At 44.7% G+C, this 24,498-nt stretch overlaps 1 protein-coding gene across 2 annotated transcripts in view; it reads right to left on the bottom strand.

Annotated features, from left to right (window-relative positions):
* Positions 1-24,498, bottom strand: part of CSNK1G1 (casein kinase 1 gamma 1) — a 106,637-nt gene that overhangs the window by 43,636 nt on the left and 38,503 nt on the right. For both annotated transcript variants that reach the window (XM_075765022.1, XM_075765023.1), the window contains exons 3-5: positions 17,811-18,222; positions 10,011-10,051; positions 5,309-5,378 (exon numbers count right to left, since the gene is read on the bottom strand). In XM_075765022.1, coding sequence (XP_075621137.1) covers positions 5,309-5,378; positions 10,011-10,051; positions 17,811-17,988 — 289 coding nt within the window. In that variant the 5' untranslated portion in view covers positions 17,989-18,222. The remainder of the gene's footprint in view (positions 1-5,308; positions 5,379-10,010; positions 10,052-17,810; positions 18,223-24,498) is intronic.

The raw sequence follows: 24,498 nt of genomic DNA, 5'->3' as shown, positions 1-24,498 counted from the left end.
GGAGAGGAAAAAAAAAAACAACCCAAAACTTTCGAGCAAAGGTCATCTTAAAAGTCTCAGGATTTGGCTTCCATGTCCGTTGGGAGGCTCTGCAGACACGGATGCAGGAGCTCCCTTGGATACAACAGCGGCTGGATGAGGAGAGGCATCAGCGTTATGGCTGCGCAGGCAGGTACCTGCAGCACCCAGCCATCCTCCTGCAGCACAGCTCAACCTACCTGCTTGGAAAGAACCAGCGTGCGCAAAAGGACGTGTAGGAGCCGTGGCAGATTGAAGCCAAAAATCCAAAGGATGGGACGGGCAGATATAAAATCGTGGCCACGTCCTCCTGTATGTCCACATTACGCACGGGAAAGAGCGGCTCAAGCCAAAGGGGGGACCAGACACTCAAACATCAGCCTGCGGTGGGGATGGAGCTCCTCCACTCATCATCCTGCAAGCCTTGACTATTTTTTGTGAATGACAAGAAGCCAAGCCTTTTCTCCACAAACTTCGAGTACAGGGGACACAAAACTACATGCTTGAAGACTTGAATTGCTTCTGGCAGCCCCAGGAGATGTAAGAGCATCCAGTCAAGTCGGAGGGGGAGATCCTCTCGTTCCTGAGGTATGGAAGCAGCAGATTTAAGTAGCTGTACGAAGCCTCAGAGCAAGGCAAAGCTCAGCAAGCAGAGGAACCAGCACTGAAGAGGAAGAGAGGAACACCTGGAACAGCCAGTCCTCAAAGAGGTTCATAGGGCAAGAGCCTAATTTTGGGCAATACCCATCGCACTTGGACTTCTTGTGGATAGCTGTGCTACTTGTGTTCATACCCAGGTAGGTACTATCCAGCAAGAAAAAAAAATTCAGGACTGACCGTGTCACCACCAGTAAAGTGAGATCCTGGGGACAGCCCAGGCCAGGATGAATCTTCTATATCAGGATCTTCGTGCACGTTCACACGGACTTTGTGACAAAGAGGAACCATGAAAGAGTTCACTATGACATCTGCATCGTATAGGATTGATGACAGAGCAACACAACTAGTTTGCACAGAGATTGTTAAAACTATTCCAGTTATCTTGCTCAGCAAGCGGATCGTATCCCGACTACCTAAAACCTACAGGAATTCTCGTCCTTTCCTGAGACACCCTATGGACTGACCATCAGGTCTTTGACTCCGTGCCTGCGGTTTCCTTTTTTTGTTTCATTGCCTACGTTAAGGCAAAGCAGTCATAAACTATTTTAGGTTATTACATATTTAATTCCACAGGGAGACAGAAGAAACCAGCAGATGGTCACTGTGCAGCAGGCCCTCGCCTCTTCTATTGGGGTGGGGTGTAGAAAAGTTCTGGGAAGAATCATGAAAACCCCTTTCTATAAGCAAACACCCCCCCATTTAGAGGGGCAAGGAAATTATAAGGGAGCTATTAGTTTCTCTTACTACAGGGAGGCATCAAAACATCAAGATAGCATCAATTACCTGCAGAAGCGCATCAGGGACACCAGACAGTTGGTTCTTCTGGCCCAGGACCATCTCTGTTAGCTACTTCTGAATCCGTTTGATATATCCACTGGTATTGAGCTATTCTGAGAAGCACCAAAAAGAGCTAAATTCATACGGTTTAGATCCCTTTATCAAACTTTTCACTGCTCCAGTATACCTTAATCTAATGTGAAATACGTCTTCAGATGTATGAGACACAAGAAATCTGGCCTTCTACTCAGTTAATCCAAGCTGACTAGTGATCTTCAGCTGAGTCTGATCCGAAGATCTGAAGAAGTCGGTGCTGATGGGACGTAAGAGATGCAACTTTGATGCCCTGTCAGAAAGTCTTTAAACATCGATGCTGATGGAGCACGTGGCACAGGAAGCCACAGAGTAGCTCCAAAAGGAAGAGGCAGCTATCACACAACCATGCCGCTTCCTCTGTTCACGCGGAAACACCTCACATGGAAGCTCATCCCAGGAGTTAACTTCTGACAGAGCCGTGGATTATTGGGCTGCTTGCTATTCTGGTTAACTACACCAAGGAAAACACAGAACTAGACTGAATAGCTTTAAAAAAAAACCAAAAACAAAAAACACAACTAATTTCACTATTCTGTGATGATGGCAACAAGTGAAGCAGGTAACCGATAGCGACATACATCCTTTGGGTATTGAACTGTAGAATTGTTCTAAAATTTTGGGGCAAAAGCGCCCAAAAAGTATTCTGTGCGATATACTGCAGGACCAGACTCCCAAGTCTGGTTGCAGATTTCTCTCCAAAAGTAGCACTTGTCCGACCAGTGTGATGGAGCACTTCATCCCTCCTTAACACTGGTTGGGCTTCTGCAGGAGGTTTGATGCACAAAAGCTTTAAGCTCCTGAGTTGCGCTTCTCAATCTGGTACGTCGCAAGCAAGTCATGGTCAAGTTTTCTGCGGTCTTTAGCACCCAAGACCATTCTCTTGGAAGGCCGACTGCCACAAAACGCTTCCCTCCAGGCCAGTCCCAACTTCACATGGACACATTCAGTCACATATTAGACATGAAACATTTTTTTTGACACACACAAACCTATCTACAAGACAGTTCCTACTTGATCCATGGCCAAGTAGGTTGGTCTCTTCCAAGCTGAGTTTTCTTATGATTAGTATCCAAGAATAATACACCTTAAAAACATTTATTCTGAACATCCAGAAAAAAAGGATATCACCATTAAAATTCTTCTCATTAGATAAAAAGAACATTTTTCTCCAAATGCTGCAGGTGATGATGATTTTGACTTCTCATAGAGATGCTGCTCACCGAGACCATCTGGTCGTACAGGCAGTTGAACGCAGCGGTTGCACTAACAAGAGGACGACGCTGCTACTGCGGCGTTACAGCAATGCTTTTAATAGTATTACTTTTTAGGCTAACGGTGGGAGGTTCGCAGTCAGCCACGTTATTTGGCAAGATTAATTGGCTAATTTATTGAACAGCATGTCACAGGCAAAGCTACCGTTGTTCTCGTCCGAGTCATACACACCATGGGTTTGGACACTTCTAGTCTTCATTTGATGAGTCTATGATAATTTCAGGTAACCAGTTCTGCTTACTGGAAGTTCAAGGCTGGCTGTTTGAGCAGCTGAAGTTTTTAAGCAAGGACCATTAGGAGGAGCCTGGCATTAACAACATCACTGAGAACAGACCCGTCTTTTCCCCAAAGTCGTCACATATTTAGCACCAATCTGTTTGTACAGACAGACCGTCTTCCCCTAATTCTCAGCATGGCGCGCAGACACCAAGTTAAGGCTCCCTGGTCCTGGCAGTCTGACTCCACCAAAATTTATTTTGTTCCGCTTCCAAGTTTCATGGAGAGACCAGAGATGTGGCTCACATCCTCCACCCGAGCTCCTGGCCTATTTCCAGTTGTTTTAGCAAAACCGTAGCACAAGAGCTCCTAATGGCATTTAACAGATTATCAGAGCTGGGTTTGCAATGCTCATGGGACCACAGAGAGACACAAATAAAAGTCACGTTGGTCATGAGGCTTCTCAAGAGTCTCTTGACAAACACTGGCAAAAAGGCTTGAGATGACAGTCAGCCCCCCCTAGAATGAGGGGAAGAGAGATCTGGAGGGCAAGATCTCCATGGCTGATGGCAGCACACTCAGAAATACTGCCATCAGCGTGCACAGCGTCAGACTGGGCAGAAATGCTCTGCGTAGGTTACGCGTTGTAGGAGGAAAAGTTTAGATTCATTAGGAACAGGAGAAAACCCATTAAAAATATTTAATCTAACCAAAATAAAGCCAAGCCCCCAACATTTGATCAGTTTTAAAATTCCTCAATAACATCTTCAAAGAGTGGTAGAAAGCCAACAGGTGTAGAAAAAGTAGATTGGGATTCATTTGTGTGTCATGAGACACATGTGCCGGGGTATCAGAGAGATGGCAAGCGTCAACAAAACTCGGGTAAGGCAGAAAAGGGCAGAATTAAGCGTCTCACTTATTCTGTGTACCTACATTTGATTTATTTACTACAAAGGCTTCAGCAGCAATGCCTTAAATCTCAAAAGCACAGGTAACTGGAATTAAGTGACAACGTTAACCTAACAGGTTTGTGTGCGGTAGGATGCTACAACCAGAATACAAAGCACTGGGAAACGAGCACCTTATTTCAGCGGACAAGTCCTCTCTAAAAAAAAAAAACCAACAACAATACTTCGGTGTTTCCAATAGGGGCAACTTCATTGGTTCCCACATCCCAGATTTTGCACCCTAGAAGGAGCAAAGAAGCCACAAAACGTAGAGTCCAATAGCAACCAGTCTCCAGCGAATGCGCCAGATGAAATTAAGGAAAATTATTAGCAAAATTATTGGAACAAGCAAAAAGGAAAAATGCAGGACTGCTGCTCAGGTACCGCATATTATGAGTTCAGAGTAGATGTACCTTTCATTCTGTTCAAATCAGTATTTTGGTAATACAAGAGCACATCCTCTGCAAGTGGAAGTTAGGTCCATCCAGGAAAAAACAGGAAAAATAAAATCAGAAAAAAGTGTAAAAAAAAAAAAACAGTAATGTAGGAAACTTTCCAAAACTCAAGGTCAATATATGATCAAGGCAAAGAGATGAAGCAAAGAGAAAATCTCTGCTTCAGGGAGACATCCTCATGCAGTGGGTAATCCTTGTTGTGGGAAACGGCCGATGCTAAAAGTCTCTATAGGTTTAACAAGCAACCAAAAATTCACAGAAGGAAAACTCAAACACTATTAGACACAAGCTCAAGTCCTGCATTAGGAAAATCAGACAGCTTGCCAGAAAAAGTAAAAAAATTAATAAAACCCACCTTTGGCTTATCCTGATATACTTGCTGTAGACTCCTGTTGCACAGAGGATACCGAGCCCGTGGGCTTTTGGACACTCTTAGGACTTAGTAAATATTCACGAAAACAGTGTTTCACGTTTTTAGTAGAAAAGCTCTAGGCTTCTTACACAGTTTCTCAGATTTTAAGGCTTTATGTCACCTTTTTGAAATCCATCATTCTATATGTAAATAACTTTCCCTCCCATCAAAGGTTCCTGTGTTTTACAAAGACACTTAACGTGGGTAATTCCCGTATCAGTCAATCCTCACTGACTCAGCAGTCAGTTTACTAATGAGAGTTTCTAGGTCCCCATAATTACCCAGTATCACTATGATGTTATTGTGACCAAATCTCTTCCAAAACTTGTGTGAGGCTAAAAGAATTTGCCCAGATCAGTAAGTTCAAGTCAGAGTTACACAACAAATATGATGGCAACACTTGACTTAACAACAAAATCACAAGCTTTCTATAAGCTTAAGGTAGGTTTACTTACCCGCACTTCCAAGTTGTTTATAAAACCTGTATTCTAAATGAAGCTGTGGCGCACGCGATTTTATGGGTTCCTGAAACAGGGAAAAAAAAAAAGAAAAGTTGGTTAAAATCAGTTTGACTGAAAAGAGTTATATCCTCTACTTGAAGTTCTGTGACTGTTCAAGATAAAACAGCCTAGACTGAAAGTCTAACAACAGACCTCACTTAAATAAGCGGAGAACAAAAAGACTTGCAACATGCACTCCAGAGGAGAATTAACTACCTCATTTAAATAAAAATTCATGGCAGTGAAATTCAAGAATCGTTCCACAAACTCCCGGTCCTTGAAGAATAACCCTGGACATTGGTTGGAGGAAAGTCAAAGCTGCAAAAGATCAAGTCCCGAGTTCGCTTTGTGGACTGTGGTTGCCCACAGTATTTTTGTTGGTCACTAGCCTGTATTTTTGAAAAATATTGAGTCATATATCTGTGTTTCAAGTCAGACCACAGTTGTATAAACCTACAGTCTTGTTTGCAACAAGCGCTACAGTGCAGCCAGGTATCTGGTGGAAACACAGAAGAGGTAGTCTTCCCCTTCAGTAGCAGGTGCCAGTCAACCATCTCAAAGCACTCAAGAATATTCTATTTTTATACACAGAATAAAAAAAATTTAAAAAGGGTAAGTCTGCAATGCACCTGAAACATTACATTTCTCAACTGTTACTCATCTGCACTTTATGTACAAAACTTAATGCCTATGATCCATAAAGGTGTTGACGTGCAAGATTACAAAGCTTCTAAAAATATAAAGTTAACATGGAGAGGATTGAGAGACTTGAGTAATTACATTTTCAATAAAACTATGCACTTGGGACAGGCAGAAACGTGGATTCACCTACTGCCCAGACATTTTTGAAATGGAAGTTAATACTGGCCTCAATTTTTGTTTGCTTATTTCCTCGCTTTTGACAAAGAAATGCTCCACGCTCAAAACGGCGTTAAAATCCACAGCACAGCACCAAAATCAGTCTGAATTTCAAAAACCTGCTAAATAATTCTCTATTTGATGAGCTCATCAGCCAGAAGTTTGCCTATAAAGGAGTCCCCTAAGACCAACACCAAAAAAGTCGTGTTTCACATCAGCTCCTATGAGTCACAGCAAGATCATCTTAGACACAGACGTCTTCGATATGGTGGAATAACTCTTCCGTCTGCACGGGAGGACACCAAGGCTTTAGCTGATCCACTTTATCTTGTTTCACCTCTGGTCTGTACTGTAAGACTAATGTCTACGGTTGGCGTGAACTCCACATTAAAGACTTCTTTTTGAGTCGGAAAAACGATTTTTGTACAGGAATTCAGGTAATTCGACTTCCAGCCAAGCTGGTCATCACCCGCTCAAGTCATCCCCTCCATTTGCCAGCAAGAGGGGAAAAACACTCCTGGTTGCTTCTCAAAAAGCTTCAGAAGTTAAATATGACCAATCACTTAGAAAACGACGGTGAAAAATATTCTGAAGGCAAAACTGAACCTGTACTGAAGGCAAATATAAAGCAAGGCAAAAACAGGTTTGTTACCTAAGTTGTATTTAAATTAAGATAATTGTCAATGGTGGCTTGAGGGAGAGTCTACAGACACCTGCACAGCAATGGGATTTAGGGCAACAGGAACTTGGCCTGGTCAGTAAATTGTTTATTTATCCAAATAAACTATTTGGCTAGAGGTAGAAGGCTTCACGTCTCAGGACGTGAGGCTGCTCGTGATAAAAATCAGGGAACGTTAAGCCCAAGCCACTTCTGCATCAGGAGCTGCTGGAGCCTGAGCTCTGGACGCTCGCCAGAGTCGTGGCAGCCTCCGAGAAGATCATACCAGAACAGACGGTTGTCCTGTAGGCCAAGGGCTTAAGGATGCTGGCAGATGTTGCGTTTGTAGTGGAAAATAACAGAATTGCTACTGCCTAACCTACAAAATCCACAGCTCGAACCAGCAGGCATCGCGATTGCTACGAGAGGGCGCAGGCGAGGCGTGCGGTACGGCAACGGGCTGGTTTCAGGCAGGGAAGAAATTCCTACTACGTACAACTCGGCATTAAAAACTCTCAGAAGGCTAAACCAGTAAATACAGCTAAGGCGTTTCAGAAGACAAACTCCTCTGTGAACTAGATGCCCTCAACCGAATAACGTTCAGCTGAAGAGCTGGACGAGGAGCTGTAAGGTGACAGCACACAAGTCAGAAGACAGGCAGTATTTTCCACCGCCAGCAGTTTTCCAAGATGCAGCACAATCCTCACCCCCAAAGAGAAACCGTGAGACATTAGCGCTGAATTTCACAGCACTTTCTGATCAGCTCTTTGGCATCCATCACGCAATTCTCTAGTTTTCCAGCTTTAACATCACGACAGGAGGCACGAATAGCCGAGGCAGCAGGGTTGTAGTTGCAGAAGACGATCTCACACAGCTAGAAAGACTTGGAGCAGGGTTTTGACTTGGTCTGATGACACAGATAAAAGAGAAAATGTCATCAAGTACACTGAATGCAGCTACTCTACCACTAGTCTGCAAATTATTGGAAGGATAAAGAAAATGACAGTTAAGTACACATGTAAGAGAAGCATATTTACTCGTGAGGGCGCTGAGTAATTCTTACTCCTGGGGAATATGGTCTAAGATTAAGAGGCCAAAAAACATCCCGTTTCTTCTACCGTTCCCTCATTATAATCTGCTCAAGAACGGAGCAGGTACGCGAATGCCTGGATGGCCACTGGACGGCAATTCCAGTCCTTCAAACGCGAAGGACCGGAGATTTTTAAGGATGAATCACAACAGGGCAAATAAAACCTGAGGGTGCTGAGGAGTAACTGCTTTAACACTCAGATATTTTGGGGAAAAAAAGAGAAAGAATGCTGCTGGGGGGGGGTTAAAAAAAAAAAGGTAAGATGAAGGTAGCAATAAAGGTAATGCCATTCAGCTCTGCCAGAGGGGTATGGAAAGGTTTCAGATTTCTGGGAGGTGTCACCGCAGGCACTGTTTTGAGAGAAACAAGCACCCTTTGGACTAATACAGCTGTGTTTTTCCCTGTATTATCACTTCCTTACGCCTTCCAATCCTATAAGTTTGTGAAATTATCTTTGAAAACAAGAGCAAATGAGAAGCATTATTGATTCAATAAAACACCTTCTCTGTGTACACGGCGCATTTTCTGTTGTCGGATCTGCCTAAAAAGCGAGCTGCTGAACAAGCACCAGCCCTCCTTCCCGATGCAGAGCCGTACCAAGGACATCCTAAGCTCCGCTGCAGGCGTTTATATATTTATTTTAGAGAGCATCTTCTGACATTTGCCAACAGGCTTGAAAACATGTCCCTCCTGCAAAGCCTTAATTATTTTTCATCTACTGTACATCATATAAAGAGAACGCTAGAGGTGTAAGATCTGTGGCACTTAAACGTGATCAGAATTAACGCACCGAGCCCATCCTGATCTTCTGTGATCTGAACGACTCCCGTCATTTTGCCAGACAACATTGGTTGGGCAAGCAGGTGTGTTTGTTGCTAATATTAAATTAGCGTTACAACTTTAACTTCAGATTCTAGGGTTTGGCTCTGTGATTAAAGAGCATACGGGTGAGAAAAGAGCACATCAGGCAAACACATCAAATTTGAAAGCCCCAAGAGACAAATGAAAGTTTTCGTTTACAGATAGGAGAAGTTAAGGCATAAAAAACTACGGAGCTATGATTTTATAAAACCGGAGGAGCTACAAATTCGAGAGTTCCATTATCCCCTAGACTCCTACTTCAAACCACCGTTGACCACAGTTCCTTCGTGCCCTGAAGCTCTTCAGGAGAAGACTTTGTATCTGGACCACTCGCTGTCCTTGTGTGCACCTGGGGAGGGCTACATCGACTGCAGGGCAGAAAATAACCCGATAAGCGGTGCTGAGGCTGGTGATACTGGCTGAGAAGAGAGCTGTGAACAAAGCTGCTTGCACAAGTTCTGAAGTTCACTACTGTCAGGTCTCGGGTTTTCTAATGCAACTCCTGCAACGCTTTGGTAAGCCAATTTGATTCATTTTTACCATCCTATGACACAAAAGGAGAAAATCATCCTGAAAATGCTGTGGCTCTATATCCTTGGCCATCCAAATCAGCTAGAGGAAAAGACCGACCTTTGCTGCACTGGATCTTGTTTTGCCTGTTGCATCTGCAGTCTCTCAGCATGGTACCAGCCCGAGCTGTGCTATTCTTTCCCCAAGGGAATTTTAACCAGTCAAACACCCCTTTTCCTGCCTCTCAACTCCAAAACCACGGAGGAGCAGGCTGCACAGTGCCACATGCCTAACCAAACGCTCTGACAACAGTCCATCCAGAGAGAGGTAAGGGTCTGGAGACCTGATGGAGTCCTGAAGAGAAAAACTCGGCCCAGGGAGTGGGAAGAGGTGGCAAACATGCAACTGGTGCCTGTCCCTGGGACCTGGCAGCCAGCTTGGAAAGAGGGACAAGGCTCTCAGCGGTGTAAGACAGGTACAGACCACGTAAGTACCAAAAATATTCAGCAGGTGAAGGGGATGGGTTCCTTCCTAGTGTTCTCAAGAATTTACCTTAGCTAAATAAGTTATTCCAGCTGAGGGTAAGAGCAGCATTAAGCCCAAAGCGAGAAAGTTGCTTTTTGTCTGAATGTTTAACATTAAGTACAAATCGTTTAAGAACATCTGAATCTTCTACTTACCAGTTTGATCGCTACGTATTCATTGGTGTAGAGATTTTTACCTGTAAAGGAAAAAGAAAAAAGTCTTTTAATTCCACATTCAACACTTGCAGCTGGAGAGACAACGCAGAAGAGCTGTCTTTTCTCGATTTCCCATTGAAGTTCATGCCTTTTACAAAGTATAAACCTCAAAATAACAAGCTGCAGCAGCTCACCAGGGCAGGCAAACGCTATCTTCTATTCAGCATAAGGTAACCATCTTTTATAGCAGCACTTACGTTCGACGCAAGCGTTTGAGGAAGTATCCCCGACGCGTTAGGTTTTATTACCCACATCACGCCAAAAAGCAAAGTGTCAGAGCATTGCTTCTTTCAGAAATACATTTAATCTGCTGGACACTGAACAATTTTATCCTATGATCTATAGGGAGTTTCACTAGCTTAATCGCACTATGTATCAAAGCAACTACTGCGCAGGCATATGAAAATAACCTTTGTACCAACACACAGCTTGTATTTCTTCCTCTACGGACAGGCAGGCAGTGCGTATGAAACGCCTTCTGTATGCCAGCGGCACAAAGGCAATCCTTGTAATCTAATAAGGCCAATAACTATCAGTTGCAATATGGTACCAATGATGTTAAAAAAAAAAAACCACTAAAAGAACACACCCCATTCTCTGGACCCCAAAACACAGAGCAGTGTCTAGCCCGATACTAGCTCTGGCAAGCACGAAGGGCAAGAGCCTAGGACGAGTACAACCAGGCAAGCACGCCAGCACATCGCGGCTCCACGGCTCTGAGCCGGGGTTGGTACCCGTGTGTTCTGCAGCTGGACGTGAATTTTTCCTCCAGGAAGCTGTCTGGTGGTTGAACCGAGCCCGCGGCCTCCTTCGCGATCCGTGGCAGAGATGCACGGCTACTTGTGTCAAGGAGCATCTCCCTGCGTGTTCTGATGCTGCCAGTTATCGTATCACTCAACATCCTCCAGTTCCTCTGCTAGGAAATTTGAGCAATCATGTGCCCTTCACCTTCTCCATGCTGCTCACAACTGACAGCAAACTCTCCTGGAAGAGATATCACTGGGGAAGGATGCTCAGGCAGTCCTTGTACCTTGGTGAGTTTGTGAAGCTCAACGTGAGCCGGCAATGTACGCTGGCAGCCCAGAAAGCCGACCATGTCCTGGGCTGCATCCCCAGCAGCGTGACCAGCAGGTCAAGGGAGGGGATTCTGCCCCTCTACTCCGCTCTGGTGAGACCCCCCCTGCAGTGCTGTGTCCAGCTCTGGGGTCCCCAGGAGAAGAAGGACATGGAGCTGTTGGAGCGAGTCCAGAGGAGGCCACGGAGATGATCCGAGGGCTGGAGCACCTCTGCTATGGAGACAGGCTGAGAGAGTTGGGCTTGTTCAGCCTGGAGAAGAGAAGGCTCTGGGGAGACCTTAGAGCCCCTTCCAGTCCCTAAAGGAGCGACAGGAAAGCTGGAGAGGGGCTGATGACAAGGGCAGGGAGTGACAGGACGAGGGGGAATGGCTTTGAACTGGAAGAGGGGAGATACTGATTAGATCTGAGGCAGAAATCCTTCCCTGTGAGGGTGGTGAGGCCCTGGCACAGGTTGCCCAGAGAAGCTGTGGCTGCCCCTGGCTCCCTGGCAGTGTTCAAGGCCAGGCTGGATGGGGCTTTGGGCAACCTGGGCTAGTGGAGGGTGTCTCTGCCCATGGCAGGGGGTGGAACTGGATGGGCTTTGAGGTCCCTTCCAACCCAAACCAATCTGTGATTCCATGATCTGTCCCATCATCCTGACATCTCTGCTACCCTTCTGACGTCCTCCAATTCTACCACATCCTTTGAGGAAGGCAGCTTCCACCACACAAAGCTCCCCATGGTTTTATACAGGGAAGCGTTGACCTCAATTGCTCATCACTACTAGCACCACTACAGCACAAGTCACACTTTCATCGAGCGTTGGTGTAGCTCCAAAATTCAGTAGCAATCTACACTGGCAGTTTTCAGTGCTTATTTGCAACATCAGCTTTGCCCTGCTCTATTACACGTTTACTTTCCCATTCCTGTAACAGATATTGATGCTTAGAACAAACTATTGAGAAAGTCCAGGACGGGGAGTGACACACTTCAGAGCAGGTTCGAGCAGCTCTAACGTATCTACATGACACGATTAAAAACCACGCCACATCCTCCTTTGCATAAGACACAATACAACAGCATAGGAAGACTTAATAAAATTCAAGACATTATGAACACGAGAGAAGACAAACAGTCATCTTTAAATCCTGAAATATCAGAGGAAATTTATTGTACATTATAACAGCTTCATATTTTCTGCATTTAACTTGTTTTGATACCTTCCCCGCTATATTGCTCAGGCCAATTCTAGCCTCCAAATTTTGGATCAGGCACAGCCATAAGGACGTCAAAAATCTTATGGAAAGCTTCAACCTGCAACAGTAGCTGGCAATGCTGTTTAACACAGGGCAGGCATATAAATGTGAGGCGAAATATCCTTAGAGAAAGTGGTTTATGCCATCAGATGCGTAAGCTGAGCTCCAGCGTTAACCCTTGCAGCACAGGGTTGTTTGAATTTCTTGTTTTAGATCTTTTAATAAAAGCTATTAAGTCAAGGCCGGAAATGAAGGGTAGAAAGGAAGTTTTGCAGTCGCATCAGGAACACTCAGACATTGGAAAGTGGCTCCAAAGCACTGAAGGAGGTAGAAGGCCAAATCAGCGGAAAAGCAGGTGGCAGGATAAAGTGCTTCACCCTTTGAGACCGATAAGGGCTCCAGCCTGATGCTATCCGACAGCTGGTGGGGGAAGAACACGCAAGGACATTAAGAGAAGGCAACCTAAATACACCTAAATTATCTGCTCTGTGTTAGCTACCAGCAAATGAGTCATGTCAGCAGCTCCAGCTGTAGCTCGCCCACCAACACTTCCTCCTGCCCTCCATAGGGACTGAACTCCTTTCAAGATGCTCAGTATGAGGACACTGAGCTAAGGGAAGGTCCAGCCCAAATACGTGAGAAAGTTAGATGCTTTAACCAGCAAAAAAACCCCAAGGAGAGAGCCATGGGAACGCCATCCCCCTACAGATCCCACGGCCTCCACCACGGTCTTGGAGATGCACCATTTCAAGGCAGCTTTGGTGCTCAATGTGCAGGGGCATAACTCCATCCAGGGAGTGATGACCTACGGACTTTCTAGCAACACCTGTGCTCTCCCACGGACGTAGGCTAATGATATTGGGGTAACAGTGCTCTTCCAAGCTCTTTCAAAGGCAGAGGAGGACATTGCTAGCACCCTCCGTGCATGTGGAGCCATAATCCAGCCTATTACGGTCTGGTTCATAAGGCTGAAGACTAGATAGAAGACAATTTTGGTAAAGCTGGGATTGGCAAAACACTAGTCTGAGATGTCAGGTCAGCAGCCAAAAGTAAATGCACCGATTCATTCTCCAGCTCAGCCCCTTCAGAGCACGTGCTATGAGGAGACTCTGGACATAAGAGCGTGCAAATGAGTCCACCTTCTGAACTTCGAACCCTTCCTAAAGCCACAGCATGAGATGCTTGCTCTGCCAGCTTCCACGGCAAAGCAAATACCCAAAAATTTCTCTGTTGGCTTGCCCCAGACTAACACCTACCCCTCAGTTTGCTATCACACTGTCCCAAGGTGTAACGGCTTCTTCTTCCTCATTCTACAAGGCAGCACCGGCACTAAAATGGAAGAGTCAAGGCAGTACTGCTCACAGGAGAAAGTGAATCCGCACAGTAAAATAAGCCATGAATAGAAGTTGCGTCTTATCTTAGTCAGACAAAAGATCTGTAATACAGCTGAGATGATATAACTGTGCTAACAAAAGCCTTTCAAGTTCAGGCAAAGCTTTTGATGGAGCAGTGATTAAGTCCATACCTCAGTTTTGGGTAGTTCCACTGACAATTATGAACTACATATTCTAAAGTGATGCATTAAGTCACCAGTGTTCACGTGGGAAACCTAACAGAAAGGGTTTCTCAAGCCCTGGCAGTTAAGATGTACTGAACACACGGACAGATTGTAGACCAGTAGAGGAGCCCAAACCGATCCATCTCTCTCGTGCACCATGCCCACACGTCAAAGTTGAGAGCCACAAACCTCTCATGAACAACACGAATCAAAAATGCTTAAAGTCTTCCTTCTAGCTTTTATTTTTATTTTTTTTCCCTCTCATTTCTTTTAAAGCAGAGCTCCTGGCTTCAAACTGCAGCCTAGGAGTCAGCTGGGTGGTTCTTGCTTTTGGGGGGCACCTTCCCAGATCTGATGGACCTCCTCTGACTTGGCAATGTACAAATAAGCAGTTTTTCTTCTAGTTTGGGGCTTGCTGCCAAGATGCGTGAAATCTTCATTAGATATGTGCCTGAATCATGTCGACATCTGACTTTTGGACACTACGCAATTTCTTTGAGTAGCACATGAAAACAGCCTCCAAAAATCCCCTTGGTGCCGTAGCCTGTCAAGGGAGGATACGAGCAACATACAGGATCTAGCTCACCTAATGTTTTTCCCCCTCCGCCGCCAAAGAGAGAGAAAAGCTGCATTAATCGTCATTTTTAAATGATAATTGAAAGCACAGTTTTGAAAATGCCAGATAATGTTTGCATTAGAGCAAAGAGATTTGGTCTCCACTCTACAGCTCTGCATTAAAAGAAGCTCCTGGTCTGTCCTGAACTTAATGCTTATTTTAGAAACCTCTCTAACCTACAGAGACCAGAATAATTTTACATTAGTACCTATTTAATGCTTTGCTAAATAAGGGTGCCAAACACTGGGGAAAAAAATGAGGTTTTTGAAGAAGTTTATTTATCCCTAACATGTCTCTCAGTTCAGGATTTCAGGTAAATACAAGAAATACCCACTGGGTAAGTCTGTGAGTCGACACAAGGAGGTGGTTCGTAGGCTCAGCTGGTGGTATCTTTTCTATGGTGAAGTTTACAGCCACGGCTTATCACGGCACTAGATTTAACAGGTTAAATCCCATTTTTGCTGAGCGGCGAGCACCTACTGACATCACACGATTTTACAGCCCGGTGAGCCTCTTCTCAGGCTGTTTTACGTAACGCTGGTTCTCGTATCGGCTTGAGGTGGAGGCGCAGGACCTCGTAACAGCGGAAGTCACGCTGTAAAACTTCAGGCATGGTCCAGCTCCCAAGACAGCACGAGAACTAACCTGGCAAACAACCGGGAGCTGCAGGACAGAGCTTGGCATAGCACAAAAGGCAACGAAACCCCGTAAGCACACAAGGGACGGCAAGCGAGTCCCCCCTGCTCTTTGCTGGCACTGTACCCCTGCTAGTAGGTTGAGTTTCTTTGGAATCCGAAGCTTTTACAGACCACCAAATCTGCAGCCTGTCCGAAGAAAGAGCAGTCAACCCCGCTTTCATCTTATTACTCTGGGTCAGATGCTGAGTTTTGCGTTCATCTTCCCATTTCAGCTCGTCTGCCGGCTGGAAGCCAACAGCGCCGCTCCCACGTGCTTCAAAAAAAATTAAATAATATCCCCGGGGCTATCTGTACTTGCAGCAAGAAAGATCAACCCTAAGCAGCAAGCTCGGTATTTGCAGAAAACAGCTTCCGTAAGTACAAGCCATCTCCTCCCTGAACAATCAGTCCTCTGTCCGGCGCTGGAGCGCGATACGAGAACAGCTTAGAGTGAAAACACAACTCCTGAAAATAGAGAAATTCTTTAGGGAATTGGAAAAATGTATTTTCCCCCTCGTTTATCAGTGCGTGACTTTGTTCTTCCTGCGTTACTAAAAGCATTCACCGATGCTTAACTTCTCTGAAACCACGTCAAAAAAGGCAAAAAGCAGAGGGCGTGCCATTCGTCTTTGCAGGACAAAACTGTTATCAGAGACTTGTTTGCTCATATTTCAGACGTGCTGCTTCTCCTTGCCCTCAGCACAATTCCGTGATAATTAGCATCACATCTGTGCAACAGAAATATCTGATATTTGAGCAAACAGGAGTTCTTAAAGCTATAGTGACTGGCAAAACGTAACAATAATACGGCTGCTGTAAGGACCTTACACCTAATTGCTCTTATCAGTACTTACGGCCCATCGCCCAAATCCTGCGTGCTTAGTTAACCAGTGTTAGAAAAACATTTACCAGTGTACAAAAAACCCACAGAGCACCACACAATTAACAGGTGTTGCTTTTTCCTTACTTAAAACTAAATAACCCAACTTTTTTCAGAAGTGAAAACTCCGTGCTTTGAAACAATACATTAGTCAGAAATTCAATACCGCTAAAATTTTGAGAAAAAGAACCACGGAAACAGGATCAGCACTCGGGCACCAGTCGAATCAAGAGCCATTTACCTGGAGGGATCCACCACAGCTGCGGAACCTTGAAGCAGAGTTTGGATTACAAAGCAACTCAACGTCTCCATGGGGATCCTGCTAACGTCACATTCGCTGTTGGGGGTGGTGGGCCTTTGAAAATGCAGTGCAGCTACTCACGTTATATTATTGTAAGGATTCAAACTCATCTTCAGCTGCCAATTATGCTCACGTTCACGGAGGTGGGAGTTTTTGTCCCTGCCCTTGGTTTCTCACCACCTTTGGAGCATTATCTCTGCTCCTGCAAATCAATAAAAACTTCTCTGATGTAATGCTGAAACCAAAACTACCCATTTGCTGAGATCATAAGCAAGCCAGGGAATTCACACTCTGGAGAAGTGGCACATCACAGAGATGCGATAACCAAACCTTAGAATGAAAGATTAGATAGATTAATCTAAGATTACATAGATTCTGAGTAGGAATCTACAAAGATGCTCTCAGTAGTTATACGTTATAACCCTTTGGTTACCTGAAGCAATTTCCCGGATGGATTTATTTATCATTGCCTGACGCACAAATGATTTTAATTTCAATTCTAAATACATATCAAGTTTGGGGAAAATAGTATTTACGTCAGCCAACTTGTCTTCAGCACCCTCGAGTTCCTTAGCACAGCAATCTAACTCATCCAGAAGAGAAAAGCAATTGTTCAAAGGTACGGTCAAGCAGTCGCTTCTGATCTACGTCAACTACCCCAAACCCACGTATTGGGAGCTCGCAATTAAAAACAACGGCTGCTTCCCCCATCTCATTTAAAATACAACCATCGTTTGTTTAGGATGACTTAAGAGCCCAACGCGCTGCGCTGCTGCTCTTAAGTCATCCTAAACAAACAATGCATTAGTGTAGCCATCTGTTTGGGCAACCAGCTGCAAGACATGTGGTTGGAAGACCAACGGACCACGAAAAATCAGGGATTTTTCAGCCGGTTCAGCAGCTGAGAGGCAGTAGCCAGATGGCCAGTCGGCACGCACCGCTCTTGACCAGAGAGTCAAACACGTGGGAGAGATCACGGAGTGGGTGATGGGGCTGAAACTAGGGCATTGAGGATGTGGAACAGAGAAAATGTGGCCAAGTGCTGGGAAAGAGTCTCAGTTTATGAACAAGAAATTGAGAGCAAGATTTACCAATCGAGACGATTATTTTTTTTTCACCTTAGGCAAGACATTCAGCGCTGAGAACAGTCTTCATTGTTGGGATTGTTCAAAATTTGCATCTTTGGCCTCTCCAGCGTATTCACTTTGACTTTATGCAAATAAAAATAACGCTAACAGTTATATCTGAGTCAGAAACTTTGGGTAAGGCAGCTCTACACTCGGGAAACGAGTCAAGCACATGCCTTTCTCAAACCAGGGTAAGGTTTTTTATGTATTTATATTCCACTAGTGAAATGCTAATCTGCATAACGCAGGCCACAAACGGTTACTTCTTACCTAGTCTGAGTTCTCCAAAGTTCCCACACCCAATCTTCTTCCCCACTCTGAAGTTGGGTCCCACCATAAGAACGCCAGAAGATGCCGATGAGCTTGGTCGAGAACCGTGCCCGCTCCTTCCCGGCATTCCTTTTGTCGTCCGCTGCCTTTCATCCTTTTCCCTATTAGGATGGTCCATGATCTTAATGAAATATGTCTGCCAGCAAGCTGGCAGAAAGGAATCGGAGTACGCACTCTTCTCCTTAGAATAGAAATATATATCCAAAAGTATCTGAGTCAGGGTTCAAGAGAGTCATGGAAACGCATGGAGTTCTTTTGGCACCGTATCCAGTTTCCTAATGCATCTTGGTAATGTACCAAGGGGGTCGATTATGTTCTTGAGAACTCAATAAAGGCAGGTTGCTTTTGGTTTCTTACCTAGGGAAAAAAGAAAAAGGATACATGAAATAAAAGTCGTTATTTTAAAATACCGAGCAAGAAATGTACAACAAGGCCAACGTCCAGAACTTTCCCGGCCTCGAGGAAATTAGCAGCTATATGGGAACTTTACCATTTTCTTAACAATTTTCTGATAAAGAGCCCTGCCACCACGAAGAGATAGACGCTGCCCATCCACTGCTTGCTATTGGAGTTATTGGGACTCACGCCGCACATACTAACAAAAGCAATTTCAATTACACCGGCACGTCAGGTGGAAACTGCAAGGAGATCGCATCCCATCCCATCTTTAAAACAACTGTGAAGTGTAAAGTTTGTTTTCTTCTCACTTCATACATTTATAAAGTATTACACAAAAGCCAGACAAAAAATAGAAAGTGGCAAACGAAAGGTGCCAAGAGAAGAAAACACTGAAGCACTTAGGAAGCTGCATGCATCTACCACGCTGAAAAGTCAAACTCTACTTATTTTACATTTTTTAAAGTTGACCGCAGATATATTTGCTAATTGAAACTATCGTCTTAGACAGATGATCACAATTAGTAACCAAAGCAAGATTTATTATTTAAAAAAAGCAGGAAGTTTCCTGAAAGCTGTATCAACATATAGTTCACGTTATTAACACGTTCATCTTTCACGATTTCATCACCAAAAAAAGATGAGGGTTTGGAAAAACAGACGTTTTAACGGAAGCGGATGAGGGACTCAAGGGCCAAGATCTTCTCCAGCAGCCTGCATTCATGACCGGCAAACAAAAGCCTGACAGTTCTCCCACAGAAACTGAATTACACCTCCCTCCTGCATGTCCAAACGTGTCACGACCATAACCAGACAGCTCTGGACTACTCCAGACAGCGCCCTGGTGCATCTCATGAGCATCAGTCTGCTAACTCTGTCAAAAGAGGACAAGAAATAGATTCTTCTCAGCCCATGCAGGCCAAGTGGTTCCTCTGTGCCCATGGACCAGACTGAAAAGATATGACCCAGGAAGTCCTTCTCCGCAAGCGGAGTCCAGGGAAGACAGAGGAGACATCATTGCGCTCACGATATCCCAGATGAGAATGGAAGAGCGCCTGAGTAATTTTAGAAATAAGGTGTGCGTCCTACTTCTGCACAGATGCCTACAGCTGACGTTTCAGTGTTTGCAAGGAAGTTAGCAAATGCCTCCAAAGCCAGCAGAGAAGTGCTAAATGAAACCACCTAACAGGAGTCATTGTGGAAGGACATCAGCAATCAAACACTATCAGGTACGCCCAGAAACACAACCATATTTACAAGGGTTCAAAAATTACTAAGGCAGTTGGCTCAGTCCTCCTGTAGCAATACATTCGTAGAGGATTTAGCAAGGGTTTCTTCAGTTCATTTCATAAGATGAAGCTAGTCTACCTGCTTCCAGTTATCCAAAAGACAAGAATGACTACCCATCCAGAAACCAGTGGCACGGAACAAAAGTATTAGCTGTTTTGAAATATAAGCATGCTTTCCCTAGCCTCTAACTGCGGTCTACTTTTATTTCTGGAAGCTTTCGGTTTGATCTAAGGCATCTGTATACAAGGCAGAGGACTTTCACACTAGATCCAGAAAACGCAGGCAGCTGCCAGCTGGAAATTCCAGTTTCTGAATATTGAACTAGTCTTTAACACAACTGTGACCTTTTCTATCCATTTCCATTTGCAGTTCTGTACGTTTGCACAAAAGAGGGCATGGTTCTCCCCAGCTTGAGCTTCCTCCCTAAATCTTTTTTTTTTTTTTTTAGTAACTCTGCAAAAAAAAACCCAACAAAAACCCCAAAGATTAAATAGAAAGAATGCACAACTTCAACACCACTTTGCAATGCCTTTCCGCCACTTCTGTTCATATATTATTGGAGGCTTCTGCATCAGCCAGGGAGTCTGCAGGACCCTAAAGAGACTCCATAGGAGGCATGCTGGCCCCCTCACAGTATATTAGGAAGACCTTCACCACGCTGAAAAGGACCTAATAATAGTGTAAAGAAACACACACGACCCAGAAGCTGCAGCATCAAGCTCCCAACGTGGCAGTAAGTAACACGTGACACGCCATTTGCGATTAAGCACCGCTGGTCTAGCCAGAGACAGAAGAGTTGGAGATGTTCACATATAAGAAATTCAATATTTCACATTACCAAGCTTTACTTGTACCTCTAATTAAAATTTAATACTTAAAGCTGAATATGGATAGGCAGGAAGCACCCGTTACAGGTAAACGGGATGAACTGGTTTTGCATCCCAGACATCCCAACGCACTTTCAGTTGCGGCATTCATTCTGAGGGGGTGAGCGAGCGCTGCTTCTCAAAGCCGTTTGCGTAGACGCAAGCACAGTTGTATTTGTTTTGTGAAACCAGCTTGCAGAAAAGATGACGATGCTCTATCAGATATCAGAAACGCACTTTGATTAGACCCCACCCCAACCTGTCCTGGGAGGAGAGACTTGCTTCAAAACAAACAATATGGGAAAAAAAAAAAAAAAAAAAAAAAAGGACGGTCATTGAAACTAAGGAAGTTTCCCAAACAGAAATCAAATGTGAGGATGACGATGGAATGCTTCGAGGGCTGGATCACCAAGATGAGCAGAAAAGGAATTCTATGAATAAAAAAAAAGTAGCACTTTGGAAAAAACACTCCATGCCACCAAAGCCAGAGAGGAGGATTTGTTTCCCCTGGAGACCAAAGGCATTGTTTTCATCAAGGTTGGATAATCCATGGGCAACAGCTACGGACCTCACAAAAGGGTCACTGAAAGAAGTCTCTGGCAAAAGCACAAACCCTGCCCAGCTTACTCTTGGAAAAAACAACGTGCAGCATTGGGCGAGACACGAAAGGCAGCACGGCTCTGTAGGCAGAGGAGATGCTACCAGGAACGACCACGTGGAAGAGGGGCTAGAAACCCTGAAAGAAAGAGGCAAAATCTGCACGACGGGGACTGATTCCAGCACAGGAAGGAGGAATGATACAATTTTGATAAAGTTGCAGACTTTTTTTGGTTTCTCGCTCATACAGCTAACAGTTACACGACCAGTTGACAGCCTAAGAAAAGTCAATGCAAAGTAAAGCCACCAGAAAGGGTTTCTAAACAACTCTGATGAACGTGAGCAGGCTGGGAAGAGAGAAGCTCTTTAAGAACGCACAATGTTTTCCTGTGTGATGCCAGAAGCTGTTTAACCTTCCTTCTGCCATGAAGTACTACCAGCGTTCGACCCATGGAGCAGATGAATCCACCCAGTGAGGTTGTTTTGCAGCAGAACCTGACACCTAGGTGAGGATCTTTTCAAAGTTGTTCAGCTACCTGCCGGCACAAGACAGCATCCTCGTAGAAAAGCGTTTTACCAGCTATGATAAAATGGGGCTGAAAGCCACCGAGAAGTAAAGGCGCACAATTTAACATGTTTCAAACGGTTGATATGAGTTGGCCTTGATCTTCAGCAATGCAGGGCAGGTGGTGCTCCATCATACCTCATCCCTCTAAGGGCTGCTAAAGCCTCTTGTGAGCACAAGCCCTCCTGAGCCTCGACACAGCTTCCTCCAGTCTGAACTTGGCTCAAGCCCCGTACGTCAAGTTTCAGATCCAAGATCAGAAATATACTGCTTGGTTTGACACTTAACATCATCTCAGGTGGGACAAGCAACTCCATTCTTCTCAGGCAGAAGAAGCACAGAGCTCCACCACACATTTTCTGGCTAGTGAAATAAGATGTTAATGGTTATAAGCTACTACGCCTCCATCCTTCCCCCGTTTCCCATCTGTATAAGGTCTCCCCGGGGAGAAGGATGGAAAGGTCACGCCTGACAGTCTGCAAACACTAAACATCCCCTCTCTCAGCTGAAAGCCTCCTGCAAACAGAAATTCAGATCAGCAATGAATGAGTCAACCAAGCGTTTGAGAACCTCTTTATTACGGCCAACGCTAGGAGCAGATCCCAGCTGTTGGTACACCGAATTGCACAGAGATCTGTCTTTACTGCTACTAGCTACTAAAAACGACTGTGGTAAATACGGCATCAAATATGGCTTTTGAGGACTAACAAAGCGCTTGGCTTTGGAAGAGTGGCGGCAGAAAAATCAAGACTAGACTGTAATTTGAAGTCAGTCGCATTAATATTTAAAGACTACTCAGAACGCCAGGACTATTTCCTGCTACGATTCAAACTTTTTCATAACGATTTTCCTTCCTACCTTTCCACCCACTCAGCAAGATTGCTCCTGAAAGTTACTTGCGTTTAAACAAAGCTGCATGAAGATTATTTCCCTAATGGTGACTCAGTCCAATTCCAGTATTCATTTCACTACAATATAGTTGGAGACACGGGAACAGTTATTTAATGAAAGATACATGGCTTGAAAGGAAATTACTTAAAGCACAGTTAGCTAAATAAAAAAAAAAAACAACCCTTGTACCCTACACACTTCAAAACACTTAGGACCTGAGATCTGAATCTTGACCTCACCTCCATCAATAAAACCACAGCGTTAGAGCTACAAAACCAGCTTCCAGGCCGTGCTGAAGGCAGCTGCCGTCAGCGTTCTGATCCATAGCACAGTTCAGCATGAAAGAAGGTTTATCGCTTGCTGAACACTCGTTACGGCACAGAGACATTGCTCACAGACATCCAGTTTTCTCCGTGAAGTCCTTAAGTTTGAAAGCAGCAGCAGCAGCAAAGGACAGAGCACACAAGAGATGGGTGTGAAGAAGCCAAAGCAATCCTTATTCCTACCCTTCAAAGGAAAGGCTCGCTTCCCTCGCACTGAAAATGTCTTTGACCTACTTGAGATACTCTGGAGACCCTTCCAAGATAAGAACAAGAGCTGTTAAACTCTTGTTTTGTGGCACAATTTCAGAAAATCTGTCCAAACTGAAATGGCAAATGAATCCTCCCCCTTTCTTCAAATCAAGCAGCCCTGATCCAGGTCTGTGCGTGTTTTTGATTCACGAACGAGTCAAAACGTGCTAGAAATCAAATCGCAAATGCTTGTTGTGCGGACAGCCACCTTAACAAGCAGAAATAGTTCAGCCCTACAGCTCTTTTTCCCTCCTTCTAAGAGGAGACCTTCAAGAAAGGCTCATTTTCTGTTGGGCTGGGTGATCTCATCCCGCTCTCTCCAGAAACAGGAACTCGATTTCTCAAAGCGACTCCAAGATCACTGCTTTAGGGCAAGGCATGTGCCTTCTCACTGGGTTTTCCGATGTCCACCCCACCCGACCGTGTAATATTTTTGGTAAGTCTCTTGATCTGGGAAGTGCTCTCCAGACAAAATCTGCTACTTCCCACACGATTTCAAAGACTATAAAATCCTCCAAGGCCCTCAACTGACATGTTAAACATACAGATATGAGATCACCAGCTTCCACCCTCATTCTGTGTAAAAAAATAGAGCCTTCAGGAGTAGAAAACTTTGCTCACTTTGCCACAGACCGGGACAGACGATTCACCCTCTGGAAAAGGTATAGCAGCCAGGATGCAGGTAACGAGGAATATTTTGAAACCAGGACATATATGATGTGTTCGCTCACGTTCTCAGCATCTGTCAACTCATTTTATTAGCTTACACCCTTAAGTTTAGAGGAACAAGCTGGCTTTGTGTCCTCTGCTTCACTGCATATATTAACAGCTTCCTAGGCGTCAATGCTCTTCCTACATTAAAACACGATTAGTAAACTTATCACTTGCTCTCTTCTATGTGGACACTCATCTTCACTGGCTTCAGGTCCCTCCATGCCTTCTCATCCCACCGCCTCATCTCTTCCCTTACATGACGTTCCCCTTCTTGTCCTGCTTCTGCCCAATGCTACCTTCCAACTGGCCCCAACAAAAATTTCTTTTTCCGAAGCCACCCCATTACTCACTTCTGGCAAAGCCGCTGTTCTGGTAACAAGAAAATAAAAAAGAGTTACGAGATCTGCCCTGTTCCTAAGGGGAAAAAAATCAACAGATAGCCAAATATCCCATCCTGGTCTGACCTGAAAGAGGATCCTGCTCTGGTGCTTGGCTATCTCCACTCAGTCATGAAAAATATATTTTTATTTTCCCTTTTTCTCTCCCACTCAGGAGCTTTCTGGTTACCTAGAGAGTCTTCTCCTAGGAGGTACTCCCCCAATAAGCCTCCTATTATGGGAATGTATTTCGACTACCAGCCTGTATCCCAGTAGTACCTCCACACAGAGGAGATCAGCATTTACCTGTGCTTTCCCAAACAGCACTAGACTGACTTGGTTTCAGTTCTCCTCAATGTT

This window comes from Balearica regulorum, chromosome 12, assembly GCF_011004875.1.
Source record: "Balearica regulorum gibbericeps isolate bBalReg1 chromosome 12, bBalReg1.pri, whole genome shotgun sequence".
Taxonomy (NCBI): Eukaryota; Metazoa; Chordata; class Aves; order Gruiformes; family Gruidae; genus Balearica; species Balearica regulorum.
The sequence above is the reverse complement of the archived record's forward strand: the minus strand, read 5'-3'. Positions and strand labels throughout refer to the sequence as shown.